This window comes from Canis aureus, chromosome 16 (genome assembly GCF_053574225.1).
Source record: "Canis aureus isolate CA01 chromosome 16, VMU_Caureus_v.1.0, whole genome shotgun sequence".
Classification (NCBI taxonomy): domain Eukaryota; kingdom Metazoa; phylum Chordata; class Mammalia; order Carnivora; family Canidae; genus Canis; species Canis aureus.
In genome coordinates, this window is record NC_135626.1 from 58,891,880 (window position 1) to 58,914,051 (window position 22,172).

The 22,172-nt window shown below is 39.7% G+C and overlaps 1 protein-coding gene across 4 annotated transcripts in view; it reads right to left on the reverse strand.

Annotated features, from left to right (window-relative positions):
• Positions 1–22,172, reverse strand: part of RNF157 (ring finger protein 157) — a 78,924-nt gene that overhangs the window by 51,586 nt on the left and 5,166 nt on the right. For all 4 annotated transcript variants that reach the window (XM_077854327.1, XM_077854323.1, XM_077854324.1 and 1 more), the window contains exon 2: positions 6,277–6,395. In XM_077854327.1, coding sequence (XP_077710453.1) covers positions 6,277–6,395 — 119 coding nt within the window. The remainder of the gene's footprint in view (positions 1–6,276; positions 6,396–22,172) is intronic.

A 22,172-nucleotide genomic window follows, 5' to 3' on the forward strand; every position in this document is an offset into this window, starting at 1 on the left:
GCATGCAAAAGGCAAATAACTCAATCTCAAATAACTCAATGCGCACCCCCATACACATGGAAAAGAGGCATGTTCCTCCCAGGGACTCTCTTATGTCCCCTGAAAAATTCCTATGTTAAAGGCCTAACCCCCAATGGGACTATATTTGGAGATGAGGCTTTGGGGAGGTACTTAGGGTTAGATGAGGTCATAATGGTGGGCCTCTCAAGATGGGATTAGTGCCCTTATAAGGAGATGAAGAGGGAGACAGCACTCTCTTTCCAGCATGTGAGGACATAGCGAAGCTGGTCACCTGCAAGAAGGCCCTCACCAGAGCTAAATCTGCCAGCACCTTGACCCTGGCCTTCCCAGCCTCCAGAACTTTGAGCAATGAATACCTGTTGTTTAGACGCCTAGTTGATGGTATTTTGGTTTAGCATAAAGCCTGGGCAGACCAACACAGGCACTAAGGGAATATACGCCAGGGTGCCTGTGCTGTGCCCTACCATCTGATTACACTGGGGCCCAGAGCACAAACCAAACTGCAGGTAAAACCCACACACAGAATCCAGTTTAAGTGTTAGGTGTTCCACAGAGGCTACTCCTCATGTCCATAACTACTCCCTGCCTTCAACTCATACTGCCCACGATTCTTAAACCTGCACCATCTTTATTTTTAATGCTACTATTCTAGCTCAGGCACTTTGTATGTTCTTTCTTAACTAAAACAAACCACAACCTAACTGGTCCTTTATTTTCTCTTTCCAATTCACTCTCTACACCGTGAGACATATTTAAAGAATTAACTTTCTGAAAAGGAAATCAAATCATAATAGCTGTCATTTTTTGAATCTTTTAAATATATCTGCAAGATAGGTATTTTTATATATGGGGAAACTGAGGCTCACTCATGACCAATACTTTAGCCAACACCATGAAGCTAGTCAGTGGCAAATTCATCACGATGACCTTCTTTGCTGCCTTATAAAGAAGAGCATAAACTCCTCAGTACCATCCTTATGCCCCTTCAAACATGAGCTCAAATTGTCTTTCCAACCTCATCTCCCGCCAACATTGCTCATGACCCAGTCCTGACAGCCTCACTCACCCTTCTGGAAACCCAACATGTACATCCGCAGATTAGTTACTTCCTCATGTTGCTTGTTAATTCTGCCTTAATGACCTTCCCGATATCCACTTGGGAAATCCTGCTCACCCTGCCCAGTCCAAAGAGTCATCTCTCAGAGCCAGTGCCCTGGGTGGAGAGCCTTCTCACTCCTCTCTGCTCTCAGAGCACCCTGGCCATGTCTCTCACACAGTCACATAGAACCTACCAGAATATGTCACAGTCAGGGGCAATCTGCCTACACCATCATACCAGGAGTTCCTCAGGGCAGGGGCCAGGTCTTTTTCATACTTGCACTCCCAGTTGCTAGCATAGTATATGACTTACAAATATTTCTTGAATGAATGAATGGCACCATGACTGACACAAAGCTCTACATGTGCAAAACTCTACTTCACACATGGATATACTGTCAAGTTCCTTTAATAACTTGCTCTCCCTGCAATACATGTGAATAAAAGGGCTCAGATGACATGGAGTATCAGGGGCTCAACTAAAACTCAAGTACTTTCCTGAAGGTGAAAGGATACATTTGAACTCAGGTAAAGTCAAAGTATCACTTGATTCTCTGACAATCCTCAGTTCACTGAGCCTCTAAATAACTTAGAGTTTTAACAGTAATTTACCTTGAAAAAAGGAACCCTAGCTCAGCAAGAGCAAAAAATCAGCACCAGCCTTTCCACCACATAGGAAGGGGAAGGATGGTCGGTCCATGGACCACAAACACAGTGATCTTAGCTCTCCTAGATACAGGGATTAGAGCAGAAAGATCTTCAGAAGCCCTGTTTTGCTACTTAGGACGGTTACTTAAAGATCAGTGCATATTCTTTCCATCCAAAACTATCAGTAGCTGTATAAATAACCAACCAGAGGGGGTAGCAGAGTAGCCACCATTGCTCTGGGCTTCTTTTTATCCAGCAATTCCAAGGTATTTTTCAATCATCACATTCCTATACAGTCAAAACTATCCCCCTTTACCACTGGGTAATTTGAGAGCCTTATGATAGATTTGCCAAGGTTGCAAAGAGTTTAATGGTAAGATGTAAACAAAACCTGAAATCTTGGGCCTCTCTTCAACCAGCCTTCTATGTTTATGCACACTCTCATTCTCTAAATCGGACCCTTAGGGCTTGATACTAAACTTAATTTTGACAGATTATCCTAAATGGTAGATCAGCAGGGCTCCAGTATAAACTATAGGCCGAGTGATACATTTGCAGGTGATACTTTAAAAAAAAAAAAAAGATTTATTTATTTATTTATTTATTTATTTATTTATTTATTTGAGAGACAGAGAGTGCTAGCGGGGGAAGGGACAGAGGGAGAGGAAGAGAGGGAATCTCAAACAGACTCACAGACTCCCTACTGAGCATGGAGCCCCATGCAGGGCTCCATCCTAGGACCCTGAACTCATGACCTGAGCCAGACGCTTAATCACCTGCACACCCAGGCGCCCCTACAGGTACTTTTTAGTTTGGTCAGTCAGAAATGACAGGAATCACCACAGATCCCATAAGCCAGGAAGTCTGTGGAATTCATATTTTATATAACAATGTATTTCAACATCTTTCACTCCCCATCTTCATTCTCTCTGGAAGGAGGAGCTGCTCGATGGCTTTAAAAGGCTGTTCTCTTTTCTCTGCAACCGGATGCCCGGTTATTGACCCGGGAGACGTGTTACTAGAGAGTAGAAGTCGATCCCTCAGAACTCACGCTCCAAGTCCCTCTTCAATCTCTGGGCCGTCCCCTAACCAGGTGTGATGTGCAGTAACAGCAAAACACAGAGGTCAGAGCAGCAGATGGAATTACACACCAAATAGCAGCTCTCTCAAGAGATACTCCAAGAGAACATGTCACTGCCACTCGGTCTACTTTTAGATCTCTCCTTGCATCTCACAAATTGTACTTGATGACCGACTCAGACAGACTTGCCAACATGATGTGGGCAGAACTCCTGAGCCTGCACATGGCCTGACTAGCAGAAACAACAGAGCACTTCAGGATCCAGAGCTGGACTGCTAGGTTCAAATCCTGATTCACCCACTTATGGGCTTGGTGATCCCTGCTTAAATTCTTTGTGCCCATGTTCCTCATCTGTCCAGTAAGGATGCTCCTCACAGGGTGTGAGGGCAAGAGGAGAAAACACTGTAGAGCTTAGAACAATCAGGTCTGGCAAATAGGAACTGTTCGATAAATGTCAGCTGTTACCATTATGGGATAATGTGTGGGGAAAGAAAAGGAAATGTGCCGCATTCGTTCTGTATACTATAATTCTAGCTGCCTGTCTGAAGTTGCCCTGATTTTCTTTCTTAACATGAAATTATGATGTCTTTTTGCCCTGATTTGCTTTCTTAACATGAAATTATGATGTCTTTTGGAAACATTTACTCAGTACAACATCAAGCATATTTAACGATGACTACATAGAAACAACAACAAAAAGTCCAATGTTGATGCTCCTTTGGAAAAAGTCTCAAATGTAAGGTCAAGGCTGCTCTCCAGGGCTTCGGGAAGAGCTCAGTCCTTCTCGGGCTCACAGAGAAGGGTCAACAAGGCCACTGAACTGGGAAGGTGTGCCAGCAGCATAAACCTCCAAATGAACCCAGAGAAGCATTTTCTTTGTGTTTAAATAAGCTTTATGGCCTGAAAAAGTTCAAAATTAAAAAACAAAAACAACTATTCTGAAACAGGAAGTAACTGATTCAAATGGCAAGTCCCCATAAGAAGAAAGGGCCGTATCCAAGCATGAGCTGACTCCCAGCAAGGAAGGCAAAATTCTTACTGGCTCTATCAAAAAAGAAAGATCCTTCTACTCTAACTGATAAGGCAGCAGTAACTAAATCAAAGAGCAGACATTTGATGAGCATTAGCTGCATGGCTAATGTGAAGCAGAAAGGACAGGGTATTGTGAAAGCACTTGTGGATTGTGAATCAGAGGAGGGGGTTACTCTAGATACAAAGGAAGAAAAAGACGGAAAAATCACATACACAATTTTTTTTTTTTTTTTTTTTTAATTTTCTTCAGGTCACTCATCTGCCTAAAAATCTTCACTATTTCCCATGGCCTAACGGAAGGAGTCAAAAACCTCTGGAGGTCATGAGGCCCCACCTACCTTTCCAATCCTGTTCCACCATCAGAAAATATCTACTCCCGCCAGCCTGGCTTCCTTATTCCAGAGAGGAACAAACCATGCTCATTTCAGCTTTGTATCCCCAGCACCTATCACAGTACCTGGCACACAGCAGTTGCCCAGTGAGTGTTTGCTGATTCAACAACATTGGGAATGCTTTAAGGCCTGTACTCTGCACTGCTTTCCTGGAAAGCCCCTTCCCCACCCGGCTGGTGAAAACCCAGACATCTCTATAGCCTCATTCCAACACCCTCCACCTCTTCTCAACACCAGTGCAAGCGATCCGTGCTTGCCATCCTCCTCTCCCGCTCTCAAACCTCACAGTATCAGAACTAAAGACCTCTACTGCTGTTCAGACATTTCCTGTTCCTATGTTTTGCCTGCCCCACTAAACCAGGAGTTTCTGAAGGATAGCAGGACATGTTGAAGAAGTGAGAAGCAGTGGAAAGGTTATCGATCTGTGGCCAGGCAGACCTACTTGTTTGACTTTGGGAAAACTTTATGTAAACATTTGAACAGCGCCTGGAACATAGTATGCACTTTGCAAACACTAGTATTGTCATTATTTATTTCTTGGAACCTTAGTCCTCCTTTTTTAAAGTGGAGTTAATAATAAATCTTTCGGGGTGCCTGGCTGGATCAGTTGGTAGAGCACATGACTCTTTTTTTAAGTTTTTAATTTAAATCCCAGTTAACATACAGTGTAGTATTAGTTTCAGGTATAGGATTTCATGATTCACCACTTACGTACAACACCTGGTGCTTGTCACAAATGCCCTCCTTCATACCAGAGCACTCTACCCTTGATCTCAGGGTAGTGAGTTCAAGTCTCACACATTAGACATGGAGCTTACTTTAAAAAAAGTTAAAAAAAAAAAAAAAGAATGATAAGTCTGTCCAGTGGTTTCTGATAAAGATTAGGAATAATAGGGGATCCCTGGGTGGCTCAGCGGTTTAGTGCCTGCCATTGGCTCAGGGCGTAATCCTGGAGTCCCAGGATCGAGTCTTACATTGGGTTCCCTGCATGGAGCCTGCTTCTCCCTCTACCTGTGTCTCTGCCTCTCTCTCTCTCTCTCTCTCTGTGTGTCTCTCATGAATTAAAAAAAAAAAAAAAGATTAGGAATAATATCTGAAAAGTCTCTAGGACCTTCCTTAGCACACAGCAGCCATATGACAGCCATTCTTCCAAAGCCGCAAGCTGGGTGCAGAGAAGATACTCCATAAAAATGCATAGAATGAGTTGAGTGAACAGAGACATAGTCTAATATCAATTCAGATATCAAGGGAAAACTTATCAATCATTCATTCAACAAATCTTTTAAGGACTTGTCAGTATGTACCAGGCTTTGTTCTAGGTGCTGGGATGCAACAGTAAAAACTGTCCCTGTAGTGTGAAATTTCCATTCTAAAAGAGAAAGCAAAAAATAAAAAAATAAAATAAAAGAGAGGGCAGATAATAAACAGAAGGCAAAACAGAAATAAAAGCCTATATAGTGTTAAGTACTATGAAGAAGGGGATCCCTGGGTGGCTCAGTGGTTTAGTGCCTGCCTTCGGCCCAGGGCGTTATCCTGGAGTCCCAGGATCAAGTCCCACGTCAGACTCCCTGCATGGAGCCTGCTTATCCCTCTGCCTGTGTCTCTGCCTCTCTCCCTCTCTCTCTGTGTCTCTCATGAATAAATAAATAAAATCTTAAAAGAAAAAAAAGTGCCATGAAGAAGAAAAAAAGCAAGGTGAGGATGCGCTAGCCGAGCTGGGAGGGGGCTGTCTGTGGAGGTGGCATTTAGGCAGAGACAGGAATCTTTAGGACAGCTGGAGAGTGTGAGATGTCCTTGCCCTTAGGCAGACTCCTGCAGCCTCTCCACAGGGTCAGCCTCCAGTGACAAGAGACCCACCGCCAGCAAAGAGGCTGTGTGCGGTCTGGCTCCCACTCACACCAAGCTACAGACACTGCTGAGCCACTGATTACAAACTTATTTTTATAAGACTGTTTGAATTGGCCACTGAAGCCCCACATGGAAGCAAATAGGTCATAACCATACCGCTACTGGTCTGTTCCCCAGAAAGTTCAGATCACTGTTCTCTCCAAATAGGTAACCTTCGGGGTGTGTGGAGTCAAACTTCTCTCCTCCCATAATGAAGTGGCTGGCAAAATAGCTTCCTAGACAGGGAGAGACAGAAACATCAAACAGAAACCAGTCAAACTAAACCAAGTAAAAAAAGTTGACTCAAAAGAGTTAATTCTTCAAACAAATAATTAGCATAACTGTTAACCCCAAGAGAATTTTCTCTTGATTTGGGACCATGGCATAAATGAAACAAAATTATAGCAGTGAGAACTCAAGATACCCAACATAAATAGATCAATTTTCCTTTTAACATTATTGATTGAAGCCTTATCATGATCTGTCTATAATACCATCAACCAAAAGACCAGAAGGCCCCGTGAGGCACATTAATGAACATATACATGTATTTTGTTCCTGATTTTTTCCCTTAAACTTTAAGTGGTTACTTTCTATCCTCTGTACATTCAGAAATCTTAACTACAGGTATCAGCCTGTATACACACACATACATTTCTTTGCCTAGATATTCCTAAGCCAGCTCATACCTATACACAGAAGTCTTGGTACCTGTCTACCACTATGTACATACCTCCATAACTCTCTACAATGAAGGCTCTTCCTTTTTCATATTTGCTTCAAAATGATTGTTAACAGGAAAATAAGAATTTAAACAATACAGGTGTCCTATGCTTTACCTACAACACAGACTGTGGAGTTTAACAGGGCAATAGTTTAGTGCAATGAAAAGATACGCGTGCATGCACACGTGTGTACACACACATGCACACACGCACACACTCTAAGAGGGTTCCAGGGACATTGGTCATGGCAGGCGCTCTTAGCCCCCCACCTTGGCTAGCCAGGAGGCAGGGATATTTTTAACACCACAATAACTAGAGGCAATCAGCAGTCAGGGGTCAGAATCCCCATCTGCCCTGTCCAGACAGACAATGAACTGTGCCAGGAAGTGACGACACTGATAAGTCACCATGGGAGGCTTAGGTAATGCTGCAAATTCCATCTGGGAATACTTTCCAACCTAGATGACTAGACGAATGCCTCTTAACCCAAATTCTATAATCTAATACTCCCAGGAAGGTAAGCCATCCAAAGGGAAGGATTTAAACCACAACATGCCTTCCCTCAAGTCTCTCCTCACATACCCCAATTCCTGGATTAACATAAAGAATTTATGAAACAGTGTGAGGCTTTGTCCTCATCTGTCACACAGCAAGGGTATAGATAAATTTTCTAACCAATTTAAACTTTTAAAAAAAGATTTTATTTATTTGAGAGAGAAAGAGCAGAAGCAGGAGGAGGACAGGGGGAGAGAGAGAGAAGCTGACTCCCTACTAAGCAGGGAGCCTGATGCAGGGCTAGATCCCACTTGATCCCAGGACCCTGAGATCATGACCTGAGCTGAAGGCAGACACTTCACTGACTGAGCCACCCAGGCGCCCCTCCAATTTCAACTTTTGTTAAAGGTTTACAGCAAACTAAAAACAATGAGATTCAGCACTTTCAGCCTGTGAAGAAGCCATAGGAAGGAAGACAAAGAATATTCTAACAAAAACTGAACCAAATATTCATCTTTGGGTTTCTCCACATGGAGCTTTAGTCTAGAAACATTTATTACACAAAGCAATGTGGATAAAATCACTCACCACAAAGTGAGGCAATTCTTTAAACAACAAGTAGGAAAACATTATTTGAGAGTAAAAGCAGCCTAAATCAATCACTCAGGAAAGTTACCCACCAAAACTGAAAAAAATACAAACATCAGCCATCTGCAGTGATACAACAGTGAAATTCATCATTTAGGAAAGCTTAATTATCAATTATTTATGTTGAGCACTTGCAAGCCCTATTTTCCAAGTGCATAATTTATAGAGGGGGGAGGTGCTGAGTTGCCTTAAGTAGAAGCAGCCATCTCAAATAATTTAAGTCACTTACTGTTGAACCTTACCAAAATATACTTTCTATACACTAGAGATTATATATTTATTATACATTAGCTGAAATTTTAAAAGTTAAAGATTTTGGGGAGCCTGCTGGGCTCCGTTGGTAGAGCATATGACTCTTGATTTGCAGGTCGTGAGATCGAACCCTGTGTTGGGGATAGAAATTACTAGAATAAAATAAAAGAGTTTACATTGATGGATGGCTTGCCCAAGTCACGGATAAAGAACAGAGAGAGGCAGGTTTGGTGTCTAGAGCTATATGGTTCAGTTCAGTGTGGGATGTGCTGATTTCTAGTACCTGTGAACAGTCAGTCACATGAGGGATGAAGGAACAATGAAATCCAGATAATCAACTTACAGATGGCAGTGATTGATCCTAAGAAGAAGAGAGCATTAGCAGCTTGGGGGGTATAGGGTTAAAGATGGCAAGAGGATTCTATTGGAAATGCCTTTTTTGGGCCATAATATTAAAAGAGAAGAAATGATCAAGAAAGCAATATAAAGCTAATTGTAATTTTGCCTTACATTAAAAAATCAAGAACACAAATATACAAAGATTTAAATATTTGAGAGACGAAAAAAGGACTTTTCATTTGAGTAGCAGAGTTGGTGCAAAATTCCTTTAAAAAGATGATCTCCCGGGATCCCTGGGTGGCGCAGCGGTTTAGCGCCTGCCTTTGGCCCAGGGCGTGATCCTGGAGACCCGGGATCGAATCCCACGTCGGGCTCCTGGTACATGGAGCCTGCTTCTCCCTCTGCCTATGTCTCTGCCTCTCTCTCTCTCTCTCTCTGACTATCATAAATAAATAAAAAAAAATTATAAAAAAAAAAAAAGATGATCTCCCTTGGTGCACTTAAAATACAAATACCTTACCAGTTAAAAAAAAGAAAATAAGCTTAAGGCAACCAAAAGTTTGCTTGTTCCTTTTTCTGAAATGGACCCCTCTAATAACCTGCCCCAGATAGACTATGAGAAAGAACAAATCCGCCATCTGCAGCCTGGATAAAGCTTTCTCTCTGCCCCAGCTGTCTAAAGGGACAAACCAGTGCAGTCATGTACAGCTACCGTATCAGCAAACAGTAACACCTAATGCACTAACTGACCCTGAAAAAAATGCCTTTTGGATTGCTTGTGCATATTTTTTACTTCTTAGTGTAAACCATGCTCTAAAATCAGAAATGGCAGGGAAAAAAGTACTATGCTACAATGCTTTACCTATTTGCTAATGGGAACATATATGACGAATAGATAAACTGCAAGTTTTTCATTATTAGTTAGCTATAATTTCTTTTGGGGGGGGGGGAAGGCCGGAGGGAGGGGGAGAGTGAGAGAATCTTAAGCAGGCTCCATGCCTAGCATGGAGCCCAAGGCAGAGCTCACTCTTACCACCCTGAGATCATGAGCTGAGCCAAAATTAAGAGTCAGATGCTTGACCGACTGAGCCATCCAGGCGTCCCAAGTTAGCTGTAATTTCTTAATCAGAATTCATATTCAATTTCTTTGTGGGATTTAAGAAGGCACATCTTGTAGTAATCACTTTATAAGATAGATATATATCGTATCATTACATTGTACATGTTAAACTTTACAGATACCCTAAATGTTAACAGAAATTCTAATTTAAAAAAACAACTTTTGTTTACAAATCTCTGAAATTACTGAAGTGTATCTGCCTATAGACACAGGCATTGGAAAAAAAACAACAATTGTCTAGGCCTGTAAGTAACAGCAATTTATTTACTGCCATGGCACAACTGCAAATCAAAGATTTTAAGCTTTTTAAGTCATGGAAACTTTATGTTTTATATAACTAAAACAAAACTCAAAAATGTTGAGCAAGCAAAAAAATTTGATAATTTGTGTGGATTAAATGATAAAGTAAAAAGTATTTGGGATTTTAGCCACTACGTTATGCTAAGTAGGAGTTTTTATTACAAGATTCATAAGTAATCTTCCCTTTTAAAAATTTAAATAAAAAAAAATTTTAAATACAGGGGATCCCTGGGTGGCTCAGCGGTTTAGCGCCTGCCTTTGGCCCAGGGAGTGATCCTGGAGTCCCAGACTCCCTACATGGAGTCTGCTTCTCCCTCTGCCTGTGTCTCTCTGCCTCTCTCTCTCTCTGTGTCTCTCATGAATAAATAAATTTTAAAAATCTAATAAAATAAAATAAAATTTAAATTCAATTAATTAGGGACACCTGGGTGGCTCAGCAGTTGGACGCCTGCCTCTGGCTCAGGTCATGATCCTGGGATCTGGGATCGAGTCCCACATTGGGCTCCCTGTGAGGAGCCTTCTTCTCCCTTTGCCTGTGTGTGTGTCTCTCTCTCTCTTTCATGAATAAATAAGTAAATCTTTAAAAAATAAATAAATTCAATTAATTAACATATAGTGCATTACTAGTTTCAGAGGTAGAATTCAGTGATTCATCAGTTTTACATAACACCCAGTGCTCATTACATCATGTGGGCTCCTTAATGCTCATCATCCTGTTATCCCATCGCTCATGTCCCTCCCCTCCAGCAGTCCTCAGTTTGTTTCCTATGGTTTAGAGTCTTTTATGGTTTGTCTCTCTGATTATGTCTTGTTTTATTTTTCTCTCCCTTCCACTATGCTCCTCTGTTTTGTTTCTTAAATTCCACATATGAATGAAATCATTTGATAATTATCTCTTTCTTATTGACTTACTTTGCTTAGCATAATACCTTCTAATTTCATCCATGTCATTTGCAAAAGGTAAGACTTCGTTTTTGATGGCTGAGTAATATTCCATTGATTATATACATACCACATCTTTAAACATTTATCTGTTGATGGACAATGGGGCTCTTTCCATAGTTTGGCTATTGTGGATATTTCTGCTATAAACATTGGGATGCAGGTGCCCCTTTGTATCACTACATTTGTATATTTGAGGTATATACCTAGTAGTGCAATTGCTAGATAATAGGGTAGCTCTATTTTTAACTTTTTGAGGAACATCCATACTGTTTTCCAGAGTGGCTGTACCAGCTTGCATTCCTACCAACAGTGTAAGAAGGTTCCCCTTTCTCTGCATCCTCACCAGCATTTGTTGTTTCCCGACTTGTTAATTTTAGCCATTCTGACTAGTGTGAGGTGGTATCTCATTGTGGTTTTGATTTGTTTCCCTGATGCTGAGTGATAGTGAGCATTTTTTCATGTGTCTGTTGGCTATTTGTATGTCTTCTTTGAAGAAATGTCTATTCATACCTTCTGCTCATTTTTGACTGGATTATTTGTTCTCTGGGTGTTGAGTTTGAAAAGTTCTTTATAGATTTTTGTATACTGACCCTTTATCTGATAAAACATTTGCAAAAATCTTCTCCCATTCTATAGGTTGTCTTTTGGTTTTGCTGACTATTTCCTTTGCTGTGCAAAAGCTTTTTATTTTGATGAAGTCCCAATAGCTCATTTTTGTCTTTGTTTCCCTTGCCTTTGGAGATGTGTCTAGCCAGAAGTTGCAGCAGCCAAGGTCAAAGAGGTTGCTGTCTGTGTTCTCTTCTGGGATTTTGATGGATTCCTGTCTCACCTTTAGGTTGTTTATTTTGAGTTTATTTTTGCATATGGAAGAAAAGGTTCCAGTTCCATTCTTCTGCATGTGGCTGTCCCATATTCCCAACACCATTTGTTGAAGAGACTGTCTTTTTTCCACTGGATATTCTTCCTTGCTTTGTCGAAGATTAGTTACCGTAGAGTTGAGGGTTTATTTTGGGTTCTCTATTCTGTTCCACTTATCTATGTGTCTGTTTTTGTGTCAGTTACCATACTGTCTTGGCAAGTATGGCTTTGTAATATAGCTTGAAGTCCACAGTTGTGATGCCACCATCTTTGGTTTTCTTTTTCAACTTTCCTTTGGCTATTCAGGGTCTCTTCTGGTTCCATACAAATTTTAGGACTATTTGTTCCAGCTCTGAATTAAATGTTAATGGTATTTTGATAGGGAAATAATCTTTTCTTCTTTTTGTGTTCTTATTGATGTCATAGTAAAGAAATATTCTGCCTTTAAGTGAAAAATATTAATCTTCAGCTACCTGCTTTTGAACTAATGGAGCTATATACTTGAATACTGCAGAAAATAGAACTATATCTTAAAATAATTTTATACAAAATTAAAATATGAGAAAATTGGCTATGGGAATCCTATTTTCGTGTATTTGAAAATCTTTACCTACATGGTATTTCAATAACATACTTTAAGCTTTCAGTCACAAAAATGAAAAAAATGAAATTTTTTCAAACATCTCTAACTATTTGACTCAATTCTAATACTACAGCACTCCTTTTGTTATTCATGCATGCATTTATTTATTTATTCACTTACTTATTTAGTCTCCATGTCCAGTGTGGAGCCCAATGTGGGGATCGAACTCATGACCCTGAGATCAAGACCTGAGCTGAGATCGAGTTGGCTGCTTAATAACTGAGCCACCCAGTCACCCCATCCATGCTTTTATTTGAAAAATCACAAGAGGTGCCTCACTGGCTCAGTTGGTGAAATGTGGGACTCTTGATCCTAGATCAGAAGTTTGAGCCACACAGTGGGTGTAGTGATGACTTAAAATCAGATCCTTTTTTTTTTTTTTTTTTATTCATGAGAGACACAGAGACACAGGCAGAGGGAGAAGCAAGCTCCATGCAGGGAGCCTGACGTGGGACTGAATCCTGGGACCCCAGGATCATGCCCTGAGCCGAAGGCAGGCACTAAACTGCTGAGCCACCCAGGGATCCCCAAAATCAGATCTTTAAAAAATTATGCAAGTAAAACATGCCTTTTGCAAAAAGTAAAAAATAAATATACATGGAAATATATAATTTAAAAAGTGATAATCCAACTCGACTCCGTGAGAAGTAATTCCACTATTAACAACTTGTTTGTGGCCTTCCAGATTTTCCTACACATATATACATATACATGTTCGGGTTTTCTGTTTTATTTATTTTCTTTTTTAATTTAATTGGGATATTACACATATTGATCTGCAAGTTACTTTTTTTTTTTTTTTTTTTTTTTTTTTGCCTAATACACTGTAAGCATCCTTCCATGTCTGCACTTGGGGATCGAACTCATTATTCCTAATGACTACATAACAATAACCTCATATTGAGGACTTACTCCATACCAGCACTGTACTAACATAGGTTATCCCTCCCGCAACCCTGTCAGGTGGGTGATACAAATTCTTTTATTTTACAGAACCAATGATAAATGCACAGAGAAAATAAGTTATTTATCCAAAGTCACACAGCTAATAAAAGGCAATGTCAGGTCCCAAATCTAGCTATTTTTATTCCAGAATGCCTATGTGTACTCTTAACCATTACACTATATTCCCATTGAGTGCCCAGATTAACTGGTTCCCTACTGATGAACATTCCCGCTCTCTAGTTTACATTGCTTGCTTGCTTTTTTCCCTCCTGTGTGGTGTTATTGTTGCTATTTGATTGTTTTTACATCTGGAATGTTGGATAAGGGGTTAATTATTTTTTTCCAAACAGGAAACTTTACTAATACCAATTATTGAATGTTCCATTACCCCCACTAAAATGAAAATCTATTTTTATCATGCTATATATACCTAGCTCTCTATTCTATTCTAAATGAGGACAATGAAGTTTGTGTTTGAGTACAATATAGTTTTAATAACTGTAGCTTTACAGTATTAGAAGCAAGGCACACATCAACAGATCCAAACCTTCCTCCCATTCTCAAGGTCCCAACCCTGACCCCTCAGTCTTCCTTCTACTTTGTGACATTCCCTCAAACCCCTCAATATTACACAAGTTTCAACACCTTGCAACTTCCCTATATTTCTATCCATACTTTCTTCTGGTCTCAAGAAGATAGTTCTTCTCTCCCTGTTCCAAAGTTAACTTTTCCACTTGAGTTCCTATCCCTAACAGCCACTCTCTTTCTCAATGTTTCTATTCCTCTTTCCATTGTTTTTTTTGCTTGCCTTGCGCTGCAAGCATATTCTGGTCTTCCCGACTTAAAAAATACAAAGAGTTCGTGTGCCATGCCTTAAAACTGCCCATTGGACACCCATCTGTCATTCCTGTCTGCTCCCACCCACATCCAATGACTCCTCAAGCCTTTGCAGGGCTTTCCACCACTCTACTGAGACTCTTCCCTGGAATACCCGGCAGGCCAAGTGCGTTCTCACACTTCATTCACCTTATGAATGCTCAGAAGACTTCCACTCATTTCTGAGGCTCTTTTTCCCTTGGCTTTCAAAATCCTCATGGTTCTGAGTCTCTTCCTACCTACCACTTGTTCCATGCTTTCACGCAGCCCACAAACATGGACAGGTCTCTAAGAGCTCAGGTCTCTCATTTTCTTTCATTCTTTCTCTCCCTCATAGAACCAAAGCAGAAGCTCTGATTTAGACAGAGCTGGATTTCATCCCAGTGCTGCCTTCTACCATTGTGTGACTGAGGACAAGTTATTTAACTTTTGGGGGCTTTGGTTTAACTATAAAATGTATAGTAACACCTCTTTCAAAGGACTGTTGTTAGGCCCAGGGGGGCAATTAACACACATCAGCTTCTCTTTTCCCATGCTCCCAAACATTTTCCCCTGATCTTTCTTTGGAGTTTCAGTCCAATCTTTAACCACCTACCATATCTTTTCACCTAGATACCCCACCTTTGCTTCAAATTCAGTGAATAACCCTTTTTTTCTGGGAGAAGGACAAATAAAGAGCATCTTATCTTAAGAACTGTCACAGAACTCCTCTTATCAAAGGCACAATCTTTTTTTGGAATATACCTTAATGAGTTACTTAGGATGGAAAGCAACACATCAAGGGCATAGGCACATTTGTTACTTGTTGATACAACTCGACCTGCTTTGTAATTTTTCTTCTCAAAGGGAAGAGTAAGGAGAAGTAAAAGGAAAGAAACAGCATGGAGAAAGGCTCCAGTCGGTAAACTTAAGAGCCAGTGAAACTCCTAGCTGAAGTACTGTTTAGGGTGATGATCTTCACTATTCCTACAGAATTTCTGCAATGTAAACTCAACTTCATCAACCTCCACAAATCTTTAGTAGAATTTACATTTTGAATACTTTACGTGAATGGAATTTTTTGGAGAAACTGAAGAATGGACTGAAGTCACATTTATTGGGGGGCAGAGACAACAAGCTGGAGCTCATGAGCCAACATGGTTGTCCCACTGCTCATGTGGGAATTCACAGAAATCTTGGAAGGGGCATTAGAAGTCTATACTCTATGATTTGGGACAGTGGGTAAGTATCTAATTTACCTAGATCTTAAGGAACAGTAAAACCCCAGCTGACATTTGGGATTCACTTATAAGCAGTTTCTGCCCCAGATTCCCAATTTCTGTCAATGGTGCTTACTTCTCTGGTCACCTAGGTTAAAAATGTCAGCCATCAAAATCACAAAAACATTGAATGTGTGCTTTGTGCAAAGCATCCTTGTCAAGACCTCAGCCCTTTCGTAGTTTGATGACAGTGGATTATCAGATTATAGTTCCCTAGCAAATCTCTATGCTTCTAGTTTTCTCCCTACAACCTATACCTCTAAGAGATAAATCTTCTTTAGCACACCATCTGGTTCCTCTCTCTTTTGGCTCCTACCTCCCTCCCAAATCTTGGGGTTGGGAGTTCAAGCCCCATGTTGAGTGCAGAGATTACATAAAAATTAAAGTATTTAAAAATTAAAATAAAAACTTAAAAAGAAAAAATTTAAAAAGCACACCAGTAATCTCCAAGGCCACTACAAATGCTATTCCCCACTTTGCACTATTTGGGAGTCCTTCGATGTGTGACGTGTTCAGAGGAGCCATTGCTCCCAAGAACTCTACACTTTTTGATCAAGGTCTTCTCTGTATTTTATTCAATTGGCATAAACCCCTCTGTACTGTTATTTTTAACAGCTTTATTGAGGTGTTATTCATCTATCGTACAATTCAGTGACTTTGGTAACCATCACCACAATCCAGCTGAAAACACTTCCACAAACCCAAAATTGTTCCTTTGTGCCCATTTACAACTAATTCCTACTCCCTTCCCTACCTGTAGGCAAACACTGCTGTTTTCTATCTCTATAAATTTGCCTTTTCTAGCCATTTCATATACTGGGACTCATAATACAGCCTTACACCCAGTCTCTTGCACTTAACACAATGTTTTTGAGGTTAATCCGTGTAGTGCAGCATGTATCACTAGTTCATTCCTTTAAATTGCTGAACAGCATTTTATGGTATGATTATATCTCATTTCATTAATCCATTTACCTGTTGATGAACATCTGGGTTATTTCTCATTTTTGGCTATTATGAACTATGCTGCTATGGACATCTGCATACATGTCTGTGTGTAAATCTTCTGGATAGATTCATGGCAGTGAATTGCTAGATCATAGAGTAAATTTATGTTTACCTTTTTAAGACTCTCCCAAACTCTTCTAAAGTGGCTGCTACCATTTTACATTCCCATGGGCAATGCACAAGGATTCCAATTTCTCTACATTCTCACCAACACTTGACATTGTCTTCTTTTATTGTAGCTATCCTAGTGATTATGAATTCCTATCTCATTGTGGTTTTAATTGTATTTCCCTAACAACTACTGGTGTTGAGCATCTTTCCATGGGTTTGTTAGCCATTTCTGTATCTTCTTTAGTGATATCTTTATTTAACTCTTTTATCCATTTTTATTTATTTTTTAAGTAGGGTCCATGCCCAGTGTGGAGCCCAATATGGGGCTTGAACTCATGACTGAGATCAAGACCTGAGCTGAGATTAAGAGTCTGACACTTAACCAACTGAGCCATGCATGTGGCCCTCTTCTGTCCAGTTTTTAATTGGGTTGCCACGTTGATACTGAGTTGTTCAAATTCTTGGTATATTCTTGATGCAAAGTCTTTATCCGTGTATTTTGCAAATATTTTCATTCAAAAGGTGGCCTGTTTTTTCGTCTTCTTGACTTTTGAAGCAGAAACATTCTTAATCTTGAAGAAATCCGATTCATCAGTTTTTTCTCTTCTGGATTGTGCTTTTGATACTCTATCAAGGAACTCTTTGCCTAATCTGAATCAAATAAATATTTTTTCCTATGTCTTCTTTTAGGGGTTTTACAGTTTTCATTCTAACATTTAGGTCCATTTTTAAAAACAGCTTTATTGAGATATAATTCAGACAACACATAATTCACCTATTTAAAGTGTACTATTGGGATCCCTGGGTGGCGCAGCGGTTTGGCGCCTGCCTTTGGCCCAGGGCACGATCCTGGAGACTCGGGATCAAATCCCACATCGGGCTCCCGGTGCATGGAGCCTGCTTCTCCCTCTGCCTATGTCTCTGCCTCTCTCTCTCTCTCTCTCTATGACTATCATAAAATAAAAAAAAATAAAGTGTACTATCCAATGGTTTTTTAGTATATTCACAGTTATGCAACTATTCAGCACTAATTTTAGGACATTTTCATTATCCCCAAAAGAAACCCATTTTCAGTCACTCATTTTCCCCTCCCCCAGTCACTCACATTTGCTAATCTACTTTGTCTCAATGGATTTGCCTCACAGATATTTGAGATTATACAAGGTGTAGCATTTTGCATCTGGCTTCTTCCACTTAACATTAATGTATCCAAAGTTCATCCATGGTGAAGCAAATACCAATACTTCATTGCCAAATTACTTGTTATTGCCAAATAATTGCCATTACTTGTTATTGCCAAATAACGTTCCATTGTATAGACTTATCACATTTTATCAGCTGTTCCACTTGCCAGTTGATAGACATTTGGGTTATTTCCACCTTTTAGCTATTATGAAAAATGCTGCTACTGTGAACATTCATGCACGTGTTTTGGTGTGGATTTATTTTTTTCCTCATTTTTCTTGGGCGTATATATACCTAGAAGTGGAATTATTGAGTCATTTAAGGAACTGCCAAATGTTTTCCAAAGCAAGTGCACTGTTTTACATTTCTACCAGCAGGGTACCAGAGTTTCAATTTCTTTATATCCTCACTAGCACTTGTTATTAGTTGTTATATTGATTATAGCTATCCTAGTGGGTGTGAAGTGGTATCTAATTGTAGCTTTGATTTGCATTTCCCTAATGGCTAATGATGATGAGCATCTTTTCATGTGCTTATTGTCCATTTGTATACCTTTTCTGGAGAAAGGTCTATTCAAGACCATTGTTCCTTCTTTAGTTGGGTTGTCTTTTTCTTTTGGGGGGGGAGGGAGTGTCTTTTTCTTACCGAATTATACAAGTTCTGTATATATTCTATTTTTTTATTTTTTATTTTATTTTTTATAAAGATTTTATTTATTTATTCATAGAGACAGAGAGAGAGGCAGAGACACAGGCAGAGGGAGAAGAAGGCATCATACAGAGAGCCTGACGTGGGACCCGATCCAGGGTCTCCAGGATCACGCCCTGGACTGCAGGCGGCACTGAACCGCTGCGCCACCGGGGCTGCCCTATATTCTATTTTTTTAAAAAAAGATTTTATTTATTTATCCATGAGAGACACAGAAAGAGGCAGAGACATAGGCAGAGGGAGAAGCAGGCTTCCTGCAGGGAGCCTGATTTCAGACACCATCCTCAGACCTGGAATAATACCATGAGCCGAAGGCAGATGCTCAACCACTGAGCCACCCAGGCATCCCTCTTTATATATTCTTGATACAAATACTTTATCATATATACAATTTGCAAATATTTTCTCCCCCTGTGACTGACTTGCGTTTTCATTCTGTGATCCATTCTGAGTTAATTTTTGGTGATGTGAAGAACTAAGTCTTTTTTGGTTTTTGCTTATCATTATCCAAATGTCCCAGCAGTATTTGTTGGAAAAAAACAAAAACAAAAAACTATCCTTTGCCTCTTGAAATGTCTTGGTACTTTTTTTTTTTTTTTTAAAGACTTTATTTGACAGAGTGAGCACAAGTGTGGGGAGGGAGAGAGGGAGCAGAAGCTGACTCTGCTGAGCGCAGAGCCAGCTGTAGGGGCTAGGCTAGACACAGGGCTCAATCCCAGGACCCCAGGATCATGACCTGAGCCAAAGTTGGACACTCAACTTACCGAGCCACCCAAGGCACCCCTTGTCTTGGTACTTTTGTCAAAATCAACTGACCATAAATGTTAAGGTTTTATTTCTGATTTGCAATTCTGTTCCATTGATCTATATACTTTTTTTTTTAACCTATATAACTTTTGTTTGCCGATACCACACTGTGGTATTAAAAATTGATTAAAAATCAATAATTTTTAAAATTGGATAGTGAAAGTCCTCCAACTTTGTTCTTCCATTTCTTTTTTCTTTTTTAATTAAGATTTTATTTCTAGGTACTCTCTACACCCAGTGAGTGATTCAAACTTACAACTCAGAGAACAGTCACACGCTCTACCAACTGAGCTAGCCAGGCCCCCGTTTTTCCTTTTCAAAATTGTTCTGGATATGCTAGATCCTTTGTATGTGCACATAAATATAAGAATCGGCTGGTCAATTTCTTAAAAAAAAAAAAAAAAAAGTCTGCTGGAATTTTGACTCAATTTTTAGATCACCTTGGAGAACGTTGGCATCTTGACAATACTGAGTTTTCCAACATGAGATGTTTAATTACTTAGATTGTTTTAAACCTCTTTAGGGGATCCCTGGGTGGCGCAGTGGTTTAGCACCTGCCTTTGGCCCAGGGCGCGATCCTGGAGACCCGGGATCGAATCCCATGTCGGGCTCCCGGTGCATGGAGCCTGCTTCTCCCTCTGCCTATGTCTCTGCCTCTCTCTCTCTCTCTCTCTCTGTGTGTGACTATCATAAATAAATAAAAATTTAAAAAAAAAAAAAAAACCTCTTTAAAGCATCAATCTCAGCAACATTTTAGAATTTTCAGTGTACAAGTCTTACACTTATGTTAAATTTATTCCTTAGAATTTTATTCTTTTTGATGCTATTGGGAATGAAATGCTTTCTTTTTGTTTTTTTAAATGCTTTCCTAATTGCATTTTCAGATTATTGCTTGCATGTAAAATACAATCGATTTTTGTATGCTGATCTTGGAGGTACAACCTTCCTAACTCATTAAGTGTAGTAGTATTTTTGTGGAATCCTTGCTATTTTCTGCATACAGGATCATGTCATCTGTAAATAGACAGTTTCACTTCTTTCTTTATAATCTGGGTGCCTTAAAAATATCCTTTTTAACGTGTATGTGTGGGACTCCTGAGTGGCTCAGGGGTTGAGAATCTACTTTCAGCTCAGAGCGTGATCCTGGGATCAAGTCCCACATCAGGCTCCCTGTGAGGAGCCTGTTTCTCCCTTTGCCTGTGTCTCTGCCTCTTTCTGTGATTCTAGTGAATAAATAAAATCTTAAAAAACAAAAAACATGTGTGTTTTTTTATTTTGCCATACTAGTTAGAATCTCCCATCAACCCGGAACGGCAAAAGCAGACATCCTTGCCTTGTTCCTGATCTTATCAGGAAAGCATTCTGTATTTCACCATTAAGTATATTAGCCATGGGATTTTCATAGATTTATCAGGTTGAGGAAGTTCCCTTCTATTCCTAGTTTGCTGAATGTTCTTCATCTTGAAAAGTCTAGATTTGTCACATGTTTGGTCTCCACTTATTGAAATGATCATATGGTTTTTGTCCTTTATTGTACTAAAATATTAACATTGATATTAAACATCGATATATAAAATATTAACATTGCTTTCAGATATTAAACCAACTGCATTCTCAGGATATACCCCACTTCGTTATGGTATAGTCTGTATTATTTATCTACATATGCCCGCATTCTACCTCTGACACTAGATGATAAGTCCTGAAATTCTGGAAGAAGTGCAAGTTTTAAATAATCATTTTTAAAGGCTGTAATTTTTAGATTTTAGAAAAATGTTTTCATAGCACAAGCACTCTTTCAGCAACTAAAACCTCAAGCTTAGCACCTACGTTGTAAGAATAATTAGTTAAAATAGGAAGCCACTATGATTGTTAAATTTTATGTGTCAACTTGGCTAGGTTATGGTGCCCACTTGTTTGTCCAAACATTAATCTAGATGTTGCTGTGAGGGTATTTGTAGATGTGATTAACATCTATAATTAGTTGACTTTAGGTAAAAGAGATTACCCTTGAGAATGTGGGTGGGCTTCATCTAATCAGCTGAAGACTACGAGAACAAAAACTGAGGTTCCCTAGAAAAGGAATTCTGTCTTAAGACTCTAACACAGAAATCCTGCCTGAGTTTCCAGCCTGCCAGCTTGCTCTACAGATTTCAAACTCAAGACTACAACTCCTCCTGTCTAAGTTTACAGCTTTCTGGCGGGCCCTAAATATTTTAGACTTGCCAGCCCCCACAATCATAGGAGCCAATTCCCTAAAATAAACCATTTTATTTTAAGGAATATACATATTTTTTAATGTACATTTATTTCCTATTGATTGTTTTTTTTTTAAGATTTTATTTATTTATTAAAGAGAGATACACAGAGAGAGACAGAGACAAAGGCAGAGGGAAAAGCAGTCTCCCTGTGTTGAGCCTGATGTGGGACTCGATCCCAGGAGCCCGGGATCATGACTTGAGCCAAAGGCAGACACTCAACCACTGAGCCACCCAGGTGCCCCCTATTGATTGTTTCTTAGAGCATCCTGATTCTGTCACCAAATAGCTTGTATTGTTAATACAAATAGCTTGTACTGTTAATACTCCCTTCTATGACCTCTATCTTAAATTACAAAGTTGATTTGAAGACTATCCTGCTACTTGGCAAAGGAATCAATCACTGAGCACAAGGATCAAAATCTATATGCTGGTGCATAGCAGGTGCTCAATAAAGTACATTAATGGTAATAAAGAGAGGCTAAAGAACAAAAGAACATAACCACATCATATAAGGAAATCAAAGGCCCT